An 18,871-nucleotide genomic window follows, 5' to 3' on the forward strand; every position below is an offset into this window, starting at 1 on the left:
CCCTTGGCCCTAGGTCTGTCATTAAGGAAGGGAATGTTACCCTATAGTATTTATTTATTTATTTATTTATTTTATTACATTTATATACCGCCCCACAGCCGAAGCTCTCTGGGCAGTTTACAACAATTAAAAATAGTAAACATTAAAAGTAAACAAAATTTAAAAAAACATAAAAAACAGTATAAAAACAACAGTATTATGACTAATTATGACTAATAAGTGCTCAGGTTCTCACAGTGAAGACTTGGGGGCTGTGTGTTTTCTTAATGCTTTGGCTGTTCAGTAAGAAAACATGAGAGGCCAGGTTACTATCCCAGTGACTAATTTTGTTTTCATCCAGTTTGCCAGTAAATACCTCTCCTTCACTTTCCTGCTTGGAAATCTTGAATCTGCTGCCATTGGCAGATAATGTGAGCTTTTGGGCTAATTTATTGCCATCCTTCTTGGCCTCCAAATCTGGCTACTTCTCATATGTACTTGGGGGAGGGACGATCTCCCTGCTGTACGGATTGTGGTGCTTTCAAGATTGACGTTGAGGCCTGCACATCAAACGTGGCTTTTGCAGTTCCTCATACATCTTCTTGTGGCTTTCAAATTTTGCCCTTTAAATTTGGTTGGCTTTTTCTTAAAAAAAAACAAAACCAAAAAAAACGCCCCTCTTGATTTTTGTTTTATTTTTGCTCTGGCTTTACTGCTAATCTTAAATAAATGTCAGTTTTGTAGGATCAGACAAAGTAGTAGAGGCTCTGTTACAAAGGGAAGTTTAGAGCAAGTTTTTAAGGTCTCTCTCTCTAACCTACCTTTCTTGCTCCATCCTTTCCCGGTGCCTCTCAGTAAACTGCTTGCCTTGCTGGTTATGTGAGCAAGTACTTAATTCCCTTCCCCTTTCCCCACACACACTCTGTGTCAGGATTAGGTAAGGACAAGCATATCTTTCAGGCACCTGAATATTTTTCTTGGTGTTGGTATTAGGGATGTACGGATTTTGTAAAATCTATTCCACCTATGGTTCACATATTGTCACGTGATTTTCGTAATGTTTTCTGCTCATGGATGGAATTGGATTTTTTCCAATTTCCCAAATTTGTGCAATTTCACACCTGAAAAAATGTGCAAAATCCCCCAGAATACGTACACATCCCTGCAAAATGCACATTTTATGCTTTAGCCTATGGCGAAAATGCGCTTTATCTGCCAGTGGTTTTTTTTTAATTATTATTTTACGTGTTTTCTGTGACTAAATTTGTGTAAAATTCCAGAAAGTAAAAATAAAGTGGTCTGCAAAATCAGGAAAAGCCAGTTGCTGCAGAATCCACGCGTTGGAGTCATGGAAATCCAAACTCATTTAATTCTGTTGTGGATTTCTCTGACATCTCTGCTTGGTATAATATAGAGGCAAAGAGTGTGAGTGAGGTACATAGTCTCATCCCTGTTTGCAAGCGTGCTTGTTGGATGTACAGAATTACTTTCTGTTTTGTATTGTTTGGTGCTTGCTGGATGGAGGTAACTGCTACTGGCTTCTAGGTCCTGCTACATGACTTCTCGAAGCAGTTTGAAATAACTGGGCATGTTTAGCCTGGAGAAGAGAAGATTGAGGGGAGACATGATAGCACTCTTCAAATACTTAAAAGGTGGTCACAACAGAGGAGGGCCAGGATCCCTTCTCAATCATCCCAGAGTGCAGGACACGGAATAATGGGCTCAAGTGACATGAAGCCAGATTCCAGCTGGACATCAGGAAAAACTTCCTGACTGTTAGAGCAGTACGACAATGGAATCAGCGACCTAGGGAGGTTGTGGGCTCTCCCACCCTAGAGTCATTCAAGAGGCAGCTGGACAACCATCTGTCAGGGATGCTTTAGGGTGGATTCCTGCATTGAGCAGGGGGTTGGACTCGATGGCCTTGTAGGTCCCTTCCAACTCTGCTATTCTATGATTCTATGAAAGCCTGTGACAGAGAAATGGGTCTTTGCAAGTGGCTGTCAAGGAGCCTTCTTGAAGGTCTGCATGCTGTTGTTTGTGGGTTGTGATGCTGCAATAAAAACTAGCACTATCGGAGGAGGTCTGGGCCTGCTTTCTCCCCCCTCCCCACTTAATGTGTATATTTATAAATAAAAAAATATATTATACAAACATATTGCAGGAAACAAATTGGTTCTGGAACTTCTAACTGCTCAAGGCAGTGGGACGTGCAAAATATTATTCTTTCAGCCTCAGTTCCCCAAATATAATGTGAGGTCAAAATTATCGCCCTACTTTAGTGGGCTATTGCTTAACGTAGGCCAGTATTATTAGATTACTGAGGTAATGTATATGACAAACGTGTGCTGTATTGTTATTTTGTGGCGCTGCTCAGCCAGTGTCTCCTACTTTCCTGTATGCTTGTCTTTGATCTCCTCCAGCATTCCCTGCCTGCCGCAAGGGAAGCCCTTCGAATTCTGAAATTATTATTGTTATTATTATTATTATTATTATTATTATTATTATTATATTTATTTGTATCCCGCGTTTTGCCCAATGCTGGGCCTCAAGGCGGCCTTACAAAGTTTAAAACATACATAGGGGGGGAAACATAGTTTAAAATACACAACAAAATTATAAGACATTAACATAGATGGAGGGCCAGATTATTCTCCAAAGGCCTGCTGGAACAAACAAATTTTAGCCTGCTTCCGAAAGCCCATCAAGGAGGGAGCCAGTCTAGCTTCCCCAGGAAGAGAGTTCCAGAGCACTGGAGCAGCCACTGAGAAGGCCCTCTCCCATGTTCCCACCAAGCGCGCCTGTGAAGATGGCGGGACTGAAAGAAGGGCTTCTCCAGAAGATCTTAAAGCGCAGGCAGGCTCATAAGGGAGAATATGGTCTTTCAAATAACCTGGACCTGAGCCATATAGGGCTTTATAGGTCATAGCCAGCACTTTGAATTGTGCCCGGAAACTTACTGGAAGCCAGTGGAGCTGTTTTAACAGGGGAGTTGTCTGCTCCCTGTAATGATTGGAATTTGAGGAGGGCTTGAGCAGTCAGAGCATGACTTAGACTAGGGTTGGGCAACTGGTGGCCCTCCTGATGTCAGTGAACTGCATCTCCTATCAGCCCTAGTCAGCATAGCCAGTGGCGAGGTACAATGGGAGTTCTAATCCAGTAACATCTGGAGGGCCACAAGTTCCCCCACCCCTGGCGTCTACTTCTTATGTGGTGGGTATAACATGTAGTCAGGTTCTTAGGAATGTGGAACATACACTGTGGGCTGTGGAGATAAGCAAGGCTATTAGCTGCCTCTTGACAGCTTCCTTTGATGTGCTACTGGTATTTCTGCCACTGAGGCTCTGTTCACCATGCTGGGTCCATTTGAGGAAACCAAGGAAGATATACTGCTGCTTCAGAAGTCAGTATGAGAGATCATGTAGCCTACATATTCTCCTTTAGTTTGTTAAGCAAAGAAGCTTCCTTCAAAGCAAGCTGAGCTACCACTAAAAAAATCAAAATATTAAAAGTACAAAGTAGGTAAACGAGTGTAGAACGTGAACTTGTTATCTCTGCTTATCTCTCCTCAAGATTGTCCTTAAGAGTTGGGAGGTGGAGGACCAGGAGCAATAAGCTGTGAGGAAGATGGCAGCAATGACTCTACATTCCATTGAATCTGTCTTTGCCCAGAGAGGAAGCTTTCGGAATTTTCAGCTGCCAGAGCCGAGCTTACACCATTTGCAATATTCCAATATGAACAGGCTTAATCCGCACCTCCCAGACTAATGTGTGCATTGGAACATAGCTATCCATCAATTTCCCACTTCTCTACATGTTGCAAGTCAGTTTTTGGCTCAAAAACGTACCAAAATGTGTTTAAAATGCAAATTTTGACCTAAAATACTTTTAGAAATGTGTGTTTTGAGAAAGAAAAAAAGTTTAAATGTAGGCATTTAAATCCAAATGCTGGTCATTTGGAAATATAAATAATAATTGCAGATTCATGTGAAAGTATGACAGAATAGACCTATGAATGAACACATTGAAATGTGACCCAAACGTGAGATAGTCTGATTTGTCCATGCCTACTTACTCAGAGTTACTTTTTTTCATGATATGAGTGTAATATGGATCTCAAATATGTCAAAAGTCTGTTTACTTTCTTAGGGAGTTGATGCTCTTTGACTGTTTCCCTTCTAATGGAAGCAGTGCTGGAGAAGAGCAACAGTGCCAACCAGTGGCTGTATCTGCATTCCCAGGGGAACGGTTTCAAGTAAATGACAGGTTAGACCAGCCTTCCCAGCCTAATGCCCTAAAACTCCCATCAACCCTAGCCACCAAGGCTAATGGTCAGTGGTGATGGGAGTTGTAGTCCAAAAAGTCTGGAGGACACCAGAATGGAAAAGGCTGGTGTAGTCTCTTAGTTTTTTAACTGGACTCTTGAAGCCTCCCCAATCCTGCCTTCTGGACTTCCTTTACCAGCTCCCTCCCCCACAAGTGCTGACTTTCTGATGTGTAAGTGCACAGAAATCCCTTTCCATAATGACGTGGATGTTGCTGTCTGCAAAACCCAGTACATTGTGGAGAAACCTTTTTTGTACCACGGAACAACGGACTGGTTTAAGATTGGGAAAGGAGTACGGCAGGGTTGTATATTCTCACCTTACCTATTCAACTTGTACGCAGAACACATCATGCAACGTGCTGGGCTTGACGAATCCAAGGCTGGAGTTAAAATCGCAGGAAGAAACATTAACAATCTCAGATATGCAGATGACACCACATTGATGGCTGAAAGCGAGGAGGAGCTGAGGAGCCTTGTGACAAAGGTGAAAGAAGAAAGTGCAAAAGCTGGGTTGCAGTTAAACCTCAAAAAAACCAAGATTATGGCAACCAGCTCTTGATTGATAACTGGCAAATAGAGAGAGAAAACATGGAGGCAGTGACAGACTTTGTATTTCTGGGCGCAAAGATTACTGCAGACGCTGACTGCAGCCAGGAAATCAGAAGACGTTTACTTCTTGGGAGGAGAGCAATGACAAATCTTGATAAAACAGTTAAGAGCAGAGACACCACACTGACAACAAAGGTCCGCATAGTTAAAGCAATGGTATTCCCCGTAGTAACCTATGGCTGCGAGAGCTGGACCATAAGGAAAGCTGAGCAAAGGAAGATAGATGCTTTTGAACTGTGGTGTTGGAGGAAAATGCTGAGAGTGCCTTGGACTGCAAGAAGATCAAACCAGTCCATACTCCAGGAAATAAAGCCAGACTGCTCACTGGAGGGAATGGTATTAAAGGCAAAACTGAAGTACTTTGGCCACATAATGAGAAGACAGGACACCCTGGAGAAGAGGCTGATGCTAAGGAAAGTGAAAGGCAAAAGGAAGAGGGGCCGACCAAGGGCAAGATGGATGGATGATATTCTGGAGGTGACGGACTTGACCTTGGGGGAACTAGGGATGGCGACGGCTGACAGAAAGCTCTGGCGTGGGCTGGTCCATGAAGTCACGAAGAGTCAGAAGCAACTGAATGAATAAACGAAAAAAAGAGAGCAATACTGCATCCCATCTCTTTGCTTGGCTGTATCAAAGGTCCATTTATCCCAATCTTATGTTTATAACAGTGGCCAGCAAAATATTTCTGGACCATTAACAAGTAGTGCCTTGAGGCCTTTCTTCCTGGTGCTCAGAGATATACTGAGAACTAGGCCTGCTGGAACAGACTTAAGGTCGATCTGATACAGCACCCCGTGGCCATCCAGATATCTCCAGAAAGGAACTATGGCAGTCCCCCTCCTCAGTGTTGCCCTCCAACAACCAGTAGACCAACTAATGGTCTGTTGCTGATCGTCAGTGAAGGTTTCATAGCTATTCCTCCACCAGCTCAGAGTGTTCTTGAACTGCCTTTGATACACTCATTATTTTGGTGCAAATGCCTTCCTTGAAAATAAAGGCTATATTGGTAATTGACAAGAATAACAGAATGAAAAGACGTTTTTACCAATCTTTCTCTTTTTCTTATGAAGTGTTTAAAGTTCAGCAGCACCGTTTCAGCAGCTCAAGATGTGGTTGCCGTATTTTCTGGCTGAAGAATCTCTTCCCTTTACCAGAGAGACATTGACAAGTTGGACAGAATTCAGAGTGAAAACCCACAAAAATGACAAAAGGGCCTGGAGTGGCTGACTTGCCTGAGGCCCCTTTGCCTGAGCCAAAACTGTATGGTTTCAGCATGACGAAGGAAGAGGGGGACATTAACTAGCTGCCTGTTTTCAAATGGATTTGGACGGAAATCAGAGACGGGGCCTTGTAGGGATGGATGCAAAGTGGAGTGGTTTCCTTGTGGAAATGTGATATCCTCAAAAAGCACGAGACTCAAGTTGACAAGCAGTCCTCTCTCGTGTGGAATGTGCTGAATGTTGGGACGTAGACATGGCTGGATGTACTCCCCACAAAGTAATTTTGGATCCATGTAATTCAGATTCTGAACCCAAAAAAGACTGAATTCTGTGAGGGGCATATATTGCACAAATTTAACAGATTCCCATGATTTCTTGTAATTTGTGTGTTTTTAATACTATGTTTAAACAATTGATTCTGTTTTTGCCAGTCTTGGGGACAGGACAGTAGCTACGCAAGCAGTATCTTTAAATGTTTCACGGTTTAAGGCATGGGTAGGCAACCTGATACACCCCAGAGGTTTTCATAGAATCATCAAATGGTAGAGTTGGAAGGGACCTATAAGGCCATCGAGTCCAACCCCCTGCTCAATGCAGGAATCTACCCTAAAGCATATCTGACAGACTACAACTCCCAGAATCTCTGACCACTGACCATGCTGGATTATGCATGTGCAGTGCTTTCAACACTTTAAATGCTAAGACTCTGTATAAATGCTAAGTACTGTTACCATGTGTTCTTGTCCACACGTGTCTAATCACGACACATGGATGTCAGTGCACACATTTTAGGATCTTCAACCAAATGTCGCAATGATCAGCTGGAAGTGGGGGCACCCAGGTGGGGAAATAGTAAATTATCAACAAACCGGGGCTGGGATAGGATACTCAGATTAGATGGTTTATTGCAGAAATTATTTATGAATAGCGTTCAAACTGCTGGTGAGTACTTGGCTAAGCCCTCGTCTATACGACAGCGGGATTGCTCCTCATTAAATAAAAACCCAATTTTCAGTTGATTCGAATGTAGGTAAAGAGCGTCACACTGCAACAGCAATTTATTTCCTGAATTACTTTTTTTATAGTGAGTTATTAATGCGCACATGCGCATTATCGCATTATCCCATATAGAAGCCAACGAAGCTATAAATCTTATCTGTGGAGCGCCGCAGACTAATATAACACACAAACCGAGCGGGGCAGGGGAAGGAAGGAGGCTACAGAGGGAAAGGAATAAGACTGGCAGGCTGTCAGCGCGAACAAAAGAGGCAGCGGATTGGTGCAAAATCGGGAAATGGGCCAATCACATCCTACCCTCAAAGCTCCACCCACATTTCAAAATCCGACATAACTCCCAAAAAGACACATAGCCATAACGTGGTGCAAACTCGGTCCCGATCATTATTGCAGTTAAAACCCAACGCGGAGGTGAATGGACGGCTGCGTCGTGTAACCTAAAACGTGAATATGCGAATTTAGGTCGGGGTAAAGAAGCTGTATAGACAAGCCCTAAGTCTATAGAAAAGGCATTATAGCAGACAAAGGGAGAGGGGAGAGAGACAGAGAGCATGTCATCTGACAAGTGTTTTATAGCACACTCGTTACTGGGCACTCACAGATTTTTGCGGGTCCTTTTTACAATGCTGTCTGCCTCCTGTGCGTCTCCCACTCCTTCTACTCCCTTTCCTGTCACAAAAAAAAGACCTGGAAAATCCGGTGGTTGTTTTTTTCTCTCTCTAACAAATCATGCCACCATTTCCTGTTGTGTGCAGGGGAAGCAGCCAAATAAAAATGGCCACTGAATGGGCCAAGTGGTTGTTGTTTACTTCCTTTTTCTTCCCTGTGTGAAGGAAGAGGAAGCCTCTCGTCCCTATTGTGGGACAGAAACAGGAGGAAAGCGATGGTAGGGAAAAGCGACCCCCCCCCCCCCCGTCTAATGAAGCTCAGAGAGAGAGAGAAGGAAGGAGTAACTTGAAGGGACAGAGACGGGGAGAGGAGTCTGGAGAAAGGTCTAATTGGATTGGAGATAGAATTTAATTGAAATAGCTTGGCCTGTGAAGACACAGGTAGCTGTTCTAAAGTTAGGGAGGTGAGAGAGGAAAGTCAGAATTGGAAAGGGAGAAAAGTTGCAGCATATATATTACCTATCCTGAAATGGTGGGGGGTAAGAAGAGACTCTTCCTCAGGAGTCTCCTGTGATCTGGGAGTTTGTCTTTTGAACTGGAGCATCAGAGTTCTGTGAGTTCTGATATATATGACACTTCAAGACCTGGTGTAAAGGTATGAATATGTTGGCAAACAGGAAGGGCAGAATTTTCTTGCTGACCAGAGGAGGAATGTCTTCCTCCCTGGAGCAAACAGCAAACTCTTTGAGGTGAGAGAGGGATGAATGAACTCACTTCTGTAAATAATTATTTTTTAAAACCTTGGTTCTGGGGAAGCCACCCCCCCCCCCAATAATATCGAGAGAGGAGCAAAGGAGATATAGGTGGCACTAGAGCATTTAGGTTTCCCACCATGGGTGCCTAGTGTAAAAAGACACAGAGTGTAAGAGGGGGTTGTGTGCATATTTTGGGTGTAGATCCTTAACCTTGATGGACGCTAATGGATATTAATAGGGATTAAGAACCTATGTAGTATTTATTATTGCTTCCAGTGTGGTGCTTTCATTTGTTAGGGCTCTGGATTGCCCATGAAAGCGGTGTGCCTAGATGACTTGATTGCAATAGGAACCTGGCTGATAGTAAAGTATTCTACACATTCTGGAGGTCCCATGTTGGTGTCGTGTGCTGTAACTGCTCAAGCCTCCCCAAGGAGTCAAAACCAAGGAAAGTTCTTAGCCTAATCCACAAAGCTTTATTGCAAACAATTAACACTTCTGTAACACAAACTAGGCACCTTTATGGGAAAATCCCCCCTAGGCAACACTATGCAAACTAAGCAAAACAATTGACAGTTCAAAGGAAAGAAAAGGCTTTTCAAATGTCTCAAGCTTCAAGGTGGAGGAGGACTGTCTCTTTGCTGCTAATCTCGCTGAACGTTTTAACTTCCTGGGATTCCTAGCATCAAGTAATGTTTTGGAATGTTCACCCCCGGATGTTGACTCCCTGTCTCCTGAGAGCATAGGATCTGGACTTGGGGAGACAGACTCTGGGAGGGGCGCATTCACAGCTGGAGGCTCTCCCGTGTGAACTTCCTTCCCCACCGGCTCGGCATCTTCTGAATCAGAAGCTGTTTCTGATTGATTACTGCTCCCAACACCAGAGCAGTAGGGGCATACATGACAGTTGGCTTTTTTGCCCTGGATTCCTAAGCCTCTGCTTAGTCTACTTTATCAGATAAAGTGGACATTCTGCAGTCAAGACACTAGGGAAATACGTCCAATGTCAGCAAGGCGGAGCCTGTTGGTGACAATACTCTGTTGACTCACATATCAGAATATTTATCTATTCCCTACCCCCTGCTTATTGTCAAGCAATATTCCATATTCCCTCTTTTATGGAAAGTTAGAATAACTGGAATGGGCAACTGGGTCTTCACAGTAACAAAATGAACTTCTGAATGAGAGCCGGCAATCTATATATTTCTTGGTTTGATTACAGCTTTGGGGGTAAAAGTATATACTGAATTTGATAGTTGCACTTAGAGATGGACAAATCAATCTGTTTCCGGTCGATGTCACTTTTGTATGTGTCCACCCGCAAGTCTTTTCCATCCTGTTTCTGCATTTATCTGTGAATTATTTTTAAATCCCTATGAAAATTCATATTTGGATACATATTTGAAACACATTTTCTATCAAAATATGCATTTATAAATGTATTTTTCTCAAAACATACATATTTAAGTGCATTTTCTTTCAAAATAGTGTGTTTTAAACCTATTCAAATGCAGTTTTTGAGCTTAGAACTGTGTCATAACATCCAGGAAGTGTGAAAAGCAGTGGAAAACTAAGTTCGAATCCACACGTTAGTCTGGATCATAAAATATCCCTCACAGCTGACCAAGGCAGGAGGAGAGAGATGGGCATTACGAAGGCCGGAGCTGTGCCATCAGCTGAGCACACGCTGTGATCCGTCTGCTTGAGACGACTTCTGTCTAGAAAGCAGTGGGCCAGGGGTGCCATGGAATTGTCAGTGAAGAGTCCTTTGTATTGCCCAACAGACAGAAGCAGCCAGAGGCCCAAAAAGCCAGGATTGTGCTGTGTGAGGTGGGGGCAGTTCTGGACTCCCATCACAAAATACTGTTCATTATAGAAGGTTTTTTTTTTCTTCTGCTTGGACCCTCCAGATGTTCTGATGCAGGTGAAGTAACCAGCCTTTTTCTATGTTTTTAATCCACACCCTCCAGAAAGATCCTAAATATTCAATGTCTTGAAAGTGGCTTCTGGGAAGAAGGCAGCTGTGTACCCGTGCTGTGTAAGCCACCCCCGCCAGTCTTTGAGGGGATGTACAACTGCACCAGTGGCTTTGAGCTTGACAGCCAGTGCATTCTGAGCTGCAGCCCCCAGAGTAAGAAGGTAAGGACGACCATTCTGTAATGTGGCCAGTTTCCTATTAGCCAAGAGACGAGTATACGATTTCCATTGGAAGGAGGATCCAGGCACCTTTGGCAGTCTCTGCTTCAATTTTGCAAAGTTTTGGCCGTATGCTTTTGCCATGCTGGCTGATATCTCTTGAACTTGGTTTTCTTCTTTTGTACATCAAGGGCAGCTGGGCCTCTGCAGCACAGGGTGGTGTGTGTACCTCTTCTGCAGGTACCTTACCTTCCTTTTCCTGCAATGGTTTTCTTATACCATATATACAAAGTCACACCACTGTATTACCTATTAATTAATCTAGGATATTTAGGGTGCTTCCAGATGGAGGGCTCCTTGTGCTACCAACTAGACACCTACTCCAGTTAAGGCATTTGATGTTGAGTGGTTTAGTAGCACTCCTTTCTCCCCTTTCAAGCCTATAGAACTAGCGCATAGTATGTTGGCATCAAATATCCTTTTCTCCAAACCCACTACAAGTAACACACGCAAAAAGTAAGAACAACCCCCAAACCAGAGGAGAGCATTTGCAGTTGAATGTGAGCTGGCGTTGCCTGTAGTGAATCTGGCAACGTAAGAGTGGCCTTGAATTCCTTGCTTCTCATGAAGTGCTTTGTTTCTTTTATGCTTCAGCTCCCCATCCTTTGCACTAAAGATGGTTTGTGGTCAGAGGAATTTAAATTGTGTGAAGAACTGCAAGGGGAATGTTTACCGCCCCAAGAACTTAATTCAGTGGAATACAAGTGCGAGCAAGGTTATGGAATTGGTAAGAGTGTTCAACCCCCTCCACTTACCTTTCCCCGCCAGCCCCCCACCCCCACCCCAGTCTCCTTTTTCAAATTCTTCCAGTAGGGCTTCCCCCAACCCTCCCTCCTAAATTAAGTTTGTTACTTTCTCCCAGGATTAGTAAAGAGCACATTGGTCAGCAGTGATTAAAAGTATGGCACATTTCTGGTGTGTGTTTTTAGTTGCTTTCTGCTGCCACTTTAAAATCAACTAGGCTGCTTAGATATTTGCTTAAGAGGGATCCTGTGACTATTTCAGATTTTCCTCTCTGAATACAAAACCCAAGTATTCATGTGTTGCAGATAGGTGTCCCAAACAAGCAGCAGGTTCAAGAACATCTCTCTCCTGAGTTCATAAAACACTCGCTCTGGACAACAGGTGGAATGAAGTGCAGGAGAGTAGGTGGAAAGACAGGGAGATGAAGTAGAGAGAAAGTGGAAGGAGGTCATGGGGTGGAGAGGCGCAAGTCTGAGGAGAACAAGCAAAAGACCATTCAGGCATAGCGGAAGGGGAGCAGAAACGTGCTCCCTGCTTCGGGAGTATAAAACCATGCCTAGGACAAGCTTTTTTGAAATCATAATTCTGCATCAATACAATACAGGATGGAGATGAGGAGGACCATGTGGGCCGCTTTGGGTTCCTTGCAGAAGGAAAAAAAGTTGCGATATAAATGTAATAAATAAATACATAAAGTCTCTGAACTTCGTTTCCAAGCCCAATTCTGGCTTACTTGGCTGGCATTTCTCATCCAGGGGACAGCCAGTAGCTAGTATTGGACAGTTTTGGACTGTATATCTTTAGCGTAGAGCAGCAAATGCATGTTGGCAGCCTGATCCCAGGATTGCACTTTATTTAAAGTGCATGCATTAGAACAAGTCATATCTTGCACATTGGAAAGCTGAGTCCTGCATTATGTGATCTGCAAAGGGATTTTCAGGGCAGAAGGGGCAATTAACATCTTTAGCCTGACTTTCTTTGGGTTTTGGACCACAGGAATTGTGAGGGCTTCATACTGAAATGCCAAACATTAATAACTGCAGCCTCAAGAATATAGCAAGTATATTACTAGCCAAAATGAAATATTTGCAGTCCAGTTCATTTCAGTGGGAGAATTAAGCACTGGCTTGACTCTTTCCCACTGAAAACAATAAGACGTAAAGATAATTATGGTGGGCAGGATAGTGCACCATATATATATTTCTGTATTGAATCCATCCAATTGCATACAAATCCTGATCCCAAGATAATGAACTCATAGGTGTTTTGCTTACTTCTCACTGCATATGATCCACACATGTAGTTAACCCTACTCCCAGATTCTCCAGTTGCAATGACTTTTGGAAATTAAAATGACCTTCCACGCATCCACAACTTTTGCAAAGTGGCGTATTTGCTTTGGGATTTATTTCTCTTGCAGATGTTTTTGTCCAAATATTTATTTCTTAAAAGAGTATTGGGTAGTTAAATGGAAGTAAAGAAAAACTGTAGAAGAGCAGGGAGCCTGGGGGATGATAGCTGTGCTGTGTGTGTGTGTGGGGGGGGTGGAAATACCACCCTGACCCCTGGAATCCATACCTAGATTGTCTCTTTCATAAGATTATAGCAAAGGAGTCAAAACTTCAAACATTTCCCTCTTCATTCAGTCATGTAGTCTAGAACATTTCTCTTAAAAAACTAAAAGTTAAGATTCTCATAGTTCTGCACAAGCTGCTAGAACCTCTGTCAGAAGCCATATGATATATTCAAAGGTGCTGGGGTGTCCTTTTAGATTCTCAAACGGGCAGCTAAGATTTCTTGTTCCTTATAGAAGCCTTTGACGCTCAAGGGAGTCTCAGTGTTTTCACATGGAAAGATAACCTCCTTTGTTTTTCTTTTCCCCTCCAGGTGCTGTGTGCATACCTTCCTGTCTAATTCTTCCAAGAGACCCTGTGATGCTGCCTGAAAATGTCACTGCTGATACCATGGATCACAGACTGAAGCCTACCAGAATCCAGGTAAAAAGTAGGGGAAAGCTGCCCAGGACTGACAATGAAATGTATTTGTTTTAAATCTCCTTGCACTGAACTGCTCTTAGTTGATGGAAAGTGTTGACATGAGGCTTTAGATTCTTAAATGAACTGGTGTACTTTGCCAACCCATCAGCCCAGTTTAGACAGAAGAGGTGACATAAAAAAATGGGGATAATGAAAGAGGGGAGCTAAACGGAGGTGGCATTAAAAGGGCATTCAGAAGACGCTTTAGGGTGGATTCCTGCATTGAGCAGGGGGTTGGACTCGATGGCCTTGTAGGCCCTTTCCAACTCTGCTATTCTATGATTCTATGGTTCTAAGAGGAGGCTGTTTGGAAATGAGCCTCTAGGGGGGTTGTGATCTGCAAGATAGGTATTCACCTACTGCCACTAATTACCTTAATCAGGGCTGGGATGTGTTGAAGATTTTTTAAAAGATGGCTCAATTGACAAAATGTTCATTCAGTTACCATGAATTGAAACATGTAGCTGCATTGTTGCTAGGAATGTGCCACTGGCCATTGCCCTTCTTTAGCAATAAAAATCAAAGTCCATGCTTCTAGGCATCATGGTTGTGGCATCATGCTTGAAAATGATTTGGTAGTGGCTTCAAAAAGGGAGGTCCTGTGACTGATACGTCTACATGTCCATTCAGGAGAGCCTTCAGACTTATTCTTTCCACACACTCTGGTGCCCTTGTCAAACTAGGGGGACAAAGTCCTGGGAGAAAGCCAAAGTAGAGGCACAGTAATATACAGATGAAGCAGGCGTATGTCAAGAAACAGCAGCAAAGTCTCCTTGTTAGTCAAGCCAGTGAGTAAATTTGACCCGGAAGTATTGATAGGAATCAGCTATTCTAGTTTAATGTCACCATTTCTAGTACATGGCCTCTGATTAGCGAAGATCACTCAAGAAATTATGGAACAGAAAAAAATGACAGCTAAAGCAGCTGGAAAGAGGATCAATAATGGGGCAATAATGGTTGCTAACAGTTGCACAAAATAGAGGATTAAGGGTTTCCCATCCCACTCTGCCATAATGTAAAGAATACTCCACTGTTCTCACTTGGCGAAAGCTTGGTACACAAGCTGGATCTCTGCTTGACATCCTTCCAAGCATACAATTCTGGGAAGGGAAATGCATATGCATGGAAAAGAGACAAATACGAGTATTGTAGGAGGAAGAGGTGAAATGAAACTGGTCTGGAAATGACTCTAGATTCACAGTTCTATTTAGCTACAGTTGCATTCCAAGTTGTCTTGATACGTTCTGGTTTTGGTCTCCCAGATCTCTGGCTACGATTTCCAGTTTCTTGCTAAAATCATCCTGATTCCGCTCAGTGGACTGGCTAAAATACCTCAAATATTATAACTTCTTTGTTTTCCCTAAATTGGGTCTGTTGAGATTAATATTTCTGCAAATGAAATTGAAGTGTATTGAGTGCACAGTTAAGGGTGGGGGGGAATAAAAGCAGAGTGTGTTGTAAAGAGCCAGGGTTCCCGTCCAAGATTGCCCTGCTCCTCCTGGGAGCTTTCAGGAAGCGTAGGCCGAGTTTCATGCTTTTGGACACCACCGTGTGTCAAGCTCTATCAGCCCTGCAGTAGATCACAGGATATATCTCAGCAAGGGAGCATGACTTTCCATGGCTGCACTCTAGGATGCGCTCTGCAGGGCCTCTCGTTCTGAATTGGAAGAAGACCTTGCGTTGGAGTTGCCCCAGTGCTGCTCCCTTGTGGGATCTTCTCTTCCCAGCTCCAAACCTCCTTGTGAGGTGGAATCATTCTGTGGGGAATAGGAGAACAGGAACAAGAGTGACTGTGGGGAGGAGGGTTGTTATTGTGAAACCAAATTCTTCTCCCTTGCCAGGAGCTGTCACTAAAGTACGTGTTTTTTTATTTGTTCCTTCATTTCCTTGATTCCTCTGTACATTTTTGATTCGCTTCTCCTCCTGGACTTGATTGTCTCCAAGACTTTGTGGCATCCTTGAATCAGCTTAGCTCTAAGAGGTGCCTGCCATACTGAATGGGGTGGAATGAGGAGAACAATGAAAGGAAATTAGGGAACTTCGAAATGCTAAGCTGAACTGGACTACGCAAAGCAGGTTGAAATATATCATCTGGATCCAACTTAATTCTAGCTGCTTCCAGTCTTCTTTTTAGCTCCTTTCCTCCTCTGGATGTTGCTTTTTCAGGCTTCTTGGATCAGTCACTTGAGTGATATGGCCCAATCAGGGACCACTCATCACAATGCTAAAAGGAAATGGGATGACATCACAATGTTATGTAGCCAATGGATTTGGCTACATGATGGCATAATGAGCGTGGGGGGGGGGGCAGTGTAAATGAGTAAGTGAAGGTTGCTGCAATGGGTGCTGAAAACTCACCCTGAAGGAAGGTGTTTTCTGGCTCTGCTGAAAATATTTGGGAAAAGCTTAGTAGTTTTTAGAAGCTATAATAGTTACTCTCTTTGTCTAGAGTCAGGTGAGAGCAAGTGTATTTCACACTTTTTTATTTAGGATATTTTCAGTATAGGTAACATATTCCTTAGAACATACCCTACCCTGTGCCTGTTTGCATTCTCTTCCCTTCCTTATTGTTTTATTATGATTTTATTAGAATGTAAGCCTATGCAGCAGGGCCTTGCTATTTACTGTTTTACTCTGTACAGCACCATGTACATTGATGGTGCTTTATAAATAAATAATAATAATAATAATAATAATAATAATAATCTCTCCATAGATTAAGGGCTTTCCACTGACTTAGGCCACAGCTAGACCTAAGGTTTATTCCTGGATCGTCCAGGGGCCAAACCTGTTCATCTAGGTGACACACAGGGGATCCAGTGTTCAGGCAGGGGCGAACCCTGGAGGATCCCAGGATAAACCTTAGGTCTAGCTGTGGCCTTAGGTTGTTTCCCCAGGAAAAATTTTTTTCCTATGTCAAGAAAGTTCAACTTCTGTGCTCAGAATAAGTTTGGAAGATCGTAACGTTTGCAAATAAGATTTGTTTTGTGTCAGATTGGTAAACTTGCATGTTGGGCTCAATATGTGATATCTGGATTTTTGTAAAATTTACATGTTGGGCCATGGGCAGATGGGAGTGTAAAAGGAAGTCACACTGTGCTGGAGAAGATTATCTTGGAGGCTCTTATGGAGGGATGTGTAGACAAACAGTAGTGCCTGCATTTGCAGCCATTACCAATATCTTTCAAACATATTCCCGTAACCGTGAGACCTAAAAGCTTGGATTTTTCAAAGAAGGAAAACGCCAATGCTGAGATTTTGTGGAATCCAAATTACATCCCAAATGCAATATTTCGAGTGGAATTTATTATTCTCTTCGCCCATGTAATCTTTACAGATAAATATTGTAGAGCCTAATAGTTCATTGGTCATTGAGGGAATAGTGAATCTTTAATACTTACAGTGATACACGTTTTAAACCTGCCTCGGATAAATGCTATGAAGGGCAGTATATAAATAACTGAAATGCATTAATTCAATACTGCATAGGCCCTGACTTATTTGACTATATGAATCTACTTTTCCTTCTCTTCAGAGTATTGTCTGCACTGGAAGACTGGAGTGGCATCCAGATCCAAAAGCCATTCATTGCATTGCTTCCTGTGAGGTAAGCTCTGTGTGTGTGTGTGTGTGTGTGTGTGTGTGTGTGAGCATTGAGTGTAAGATCGTTTTGCCTTTGTCGTCTTAGTCTGTTTCTGGGCTCAATTCAAAGTGCTGGTTATGACCTATAAAGCCCTATATGGCTCGGGTCCAGGTTATTTGAAAGACCGTATTCTCCCTTATAAGCCTGCCAGTGCTTTGAGATCTTCTGGAGAAGCCCTTCTTTCAGTCCCACCATCTTCACAGGCGCTCTTGGTGGGAACATGGGAGAGGGCCTTCTCGGTGGTTGCTCCAGTGCTTTGGATCTCTCTTCCCGGGGCAGCTAGACTGGCTCCCTCCTTGATGGGCTTTCGGAAGCAGGCTAAAACTTGTTTGTTCCAGCAGGCCTTTGGAGAATAATCTGGCCCTCCATCTATGTTAATCTCTTATAATTTTGTTGTGTATTTTAAACGTTTATGTTCCCCTCCCAATGTATGTTTTAAACTTTGTAAGGCTGCCTTGAGGCCCAGCATTGGACAAAACGCGGGATACAAATAAATATCATCATCATCATCATCATCATCATCCAGTGTTTGCCACATTGTGTTGGCAACATTACAAAGAGATGTCCAGGAAGATTTACTTTCTGAAACATAGAAATGTGAATGTGTGTACTTAGCTAAGTGGAGACTGACAGTAAAATTCAGTATCTGGTTTTGAGCCATCCTACTGCAGATTTTGCTACTTAGGGCCAGTGTGAACATAATGCCCCAACCTCTCATGCGGCTAAGAGATCATGAGTGGGTCTCAGCATCATGCCATTCTTTCTCCAGCCCCTCCATTTTATTATGCTGTTCTTCCCAGCTTTCCCCTGACAGCTTTAACGTGATTAAAGGCAATAGCTGTAATGACTTAAATTGTACTTAATGCTAACTAGGGTTTCCATCAGAACCTGAATTTGAAGCTGTCTGCTGGTTAAGGTAGATCCTTGTTAGTTTCTGTTAATGTCACTGTAGACAAAACCCTTAACCATGGTGAAGTTAATTGCAGGAAGGGCAGGAGAAATGTATGCTGGGAAGAGGGGAATTGCTTCCTGAATGTAATCTCTCTGGTTTTTAGTTCCTTGCATAGTTCTTTATTAGAAAGGCTGTTGTCTTTCTGCTGAATTGTTAAGAGGCACAATCCAAATGCAAGAATAGGAAACTAAACATTTACGTTGGCAAACACAGCCCATAGCTTGAAGGGGCTGTGTGCTCTCTTCCATTAGCAGCCATCCATTATTTCATGAACACTACTTTAAACATAAAAAGACATCTAAATTGGGTGTATTATAACACATTTTCTAAACACATACAAATACATGCAAAATAAACAATTTTTGTTTTCTTATTTCTCATATCCAGAGCGACGCTATGGGGTGTGTCATTCCCTGCTCCCACACCACATGGAGAGATAATCTAAATGTGCAATAGAAAAAGGAGGTATAGTCCAGAGGTGGTAAAATAGACCATACCTCTTCAAACTACAGACAGGAAAGGTCACATTTTTAATGTTCCCCTAATATATCAGTAAGAATATCTAGCATATCAAGGAGAAAAGTTCTAGCTCAGTCTACTCCCTGCTGTGCTATTTTTCTGTTTGCAGGGTAAAAAAAAAGTGATCTCCCATCTGCAGTCTGAATTGGTACAGCCCATTCTATCATCTCAGGACCCTACCGTCCCATTTTCTCCTGAATCAGGTTCAATTTCAGGTTTGGATCAAAATCCAGGTTATAGGTGCTGGACAGAAGAGGAAGCGT

General features: G+C 42.9%; 1 protein-coding gene across 1 annotated transcript in view; it reads left to right on the forward strand.

Moving 5' to 3' along the window:
- Positions 1-18,871, forward strand: part of PAPPA2 (pappalysin 2) — a 180,756-nt gene that overhangs the window by 132,305 nt on the left and 29,580 nt on the right. The window contains exons 17-20 of the mRNA XM_063130342.1: positions 10,489-10,657; positions 11,309-11,441; positions 13,346-13,455; positions 17,030-17,101. Coding sequence (XP_062986412.1) covers positions 10,489-10,657; positions 11,309-11,441; positions 13,346-13,455; positions 17,030-17,101 — 484 coding nt within the window. The remainder of the gene's footprint in view (positions 1-10,488; positions 10,658-11,308; positions 11,442-13,345; positions 13,456-17,029; positions 17,102-18,871) is intronic.

Source organism: Elgaria multicarinata, chromosome 1, assembly GCF_023053635.1.
Source record: "Elgaria multicarinata webbii isolate HBS135686 ecotype San Diego chromosome 1, rElgMul1.1.pri, whole genome shotgun sequence".
Lineage (NCBI taxonomy): Eukaryota > Metazoa > Chordata > Lepidosauria > Squamata > Anguidae > Elgaria > Elgaria multicarinata.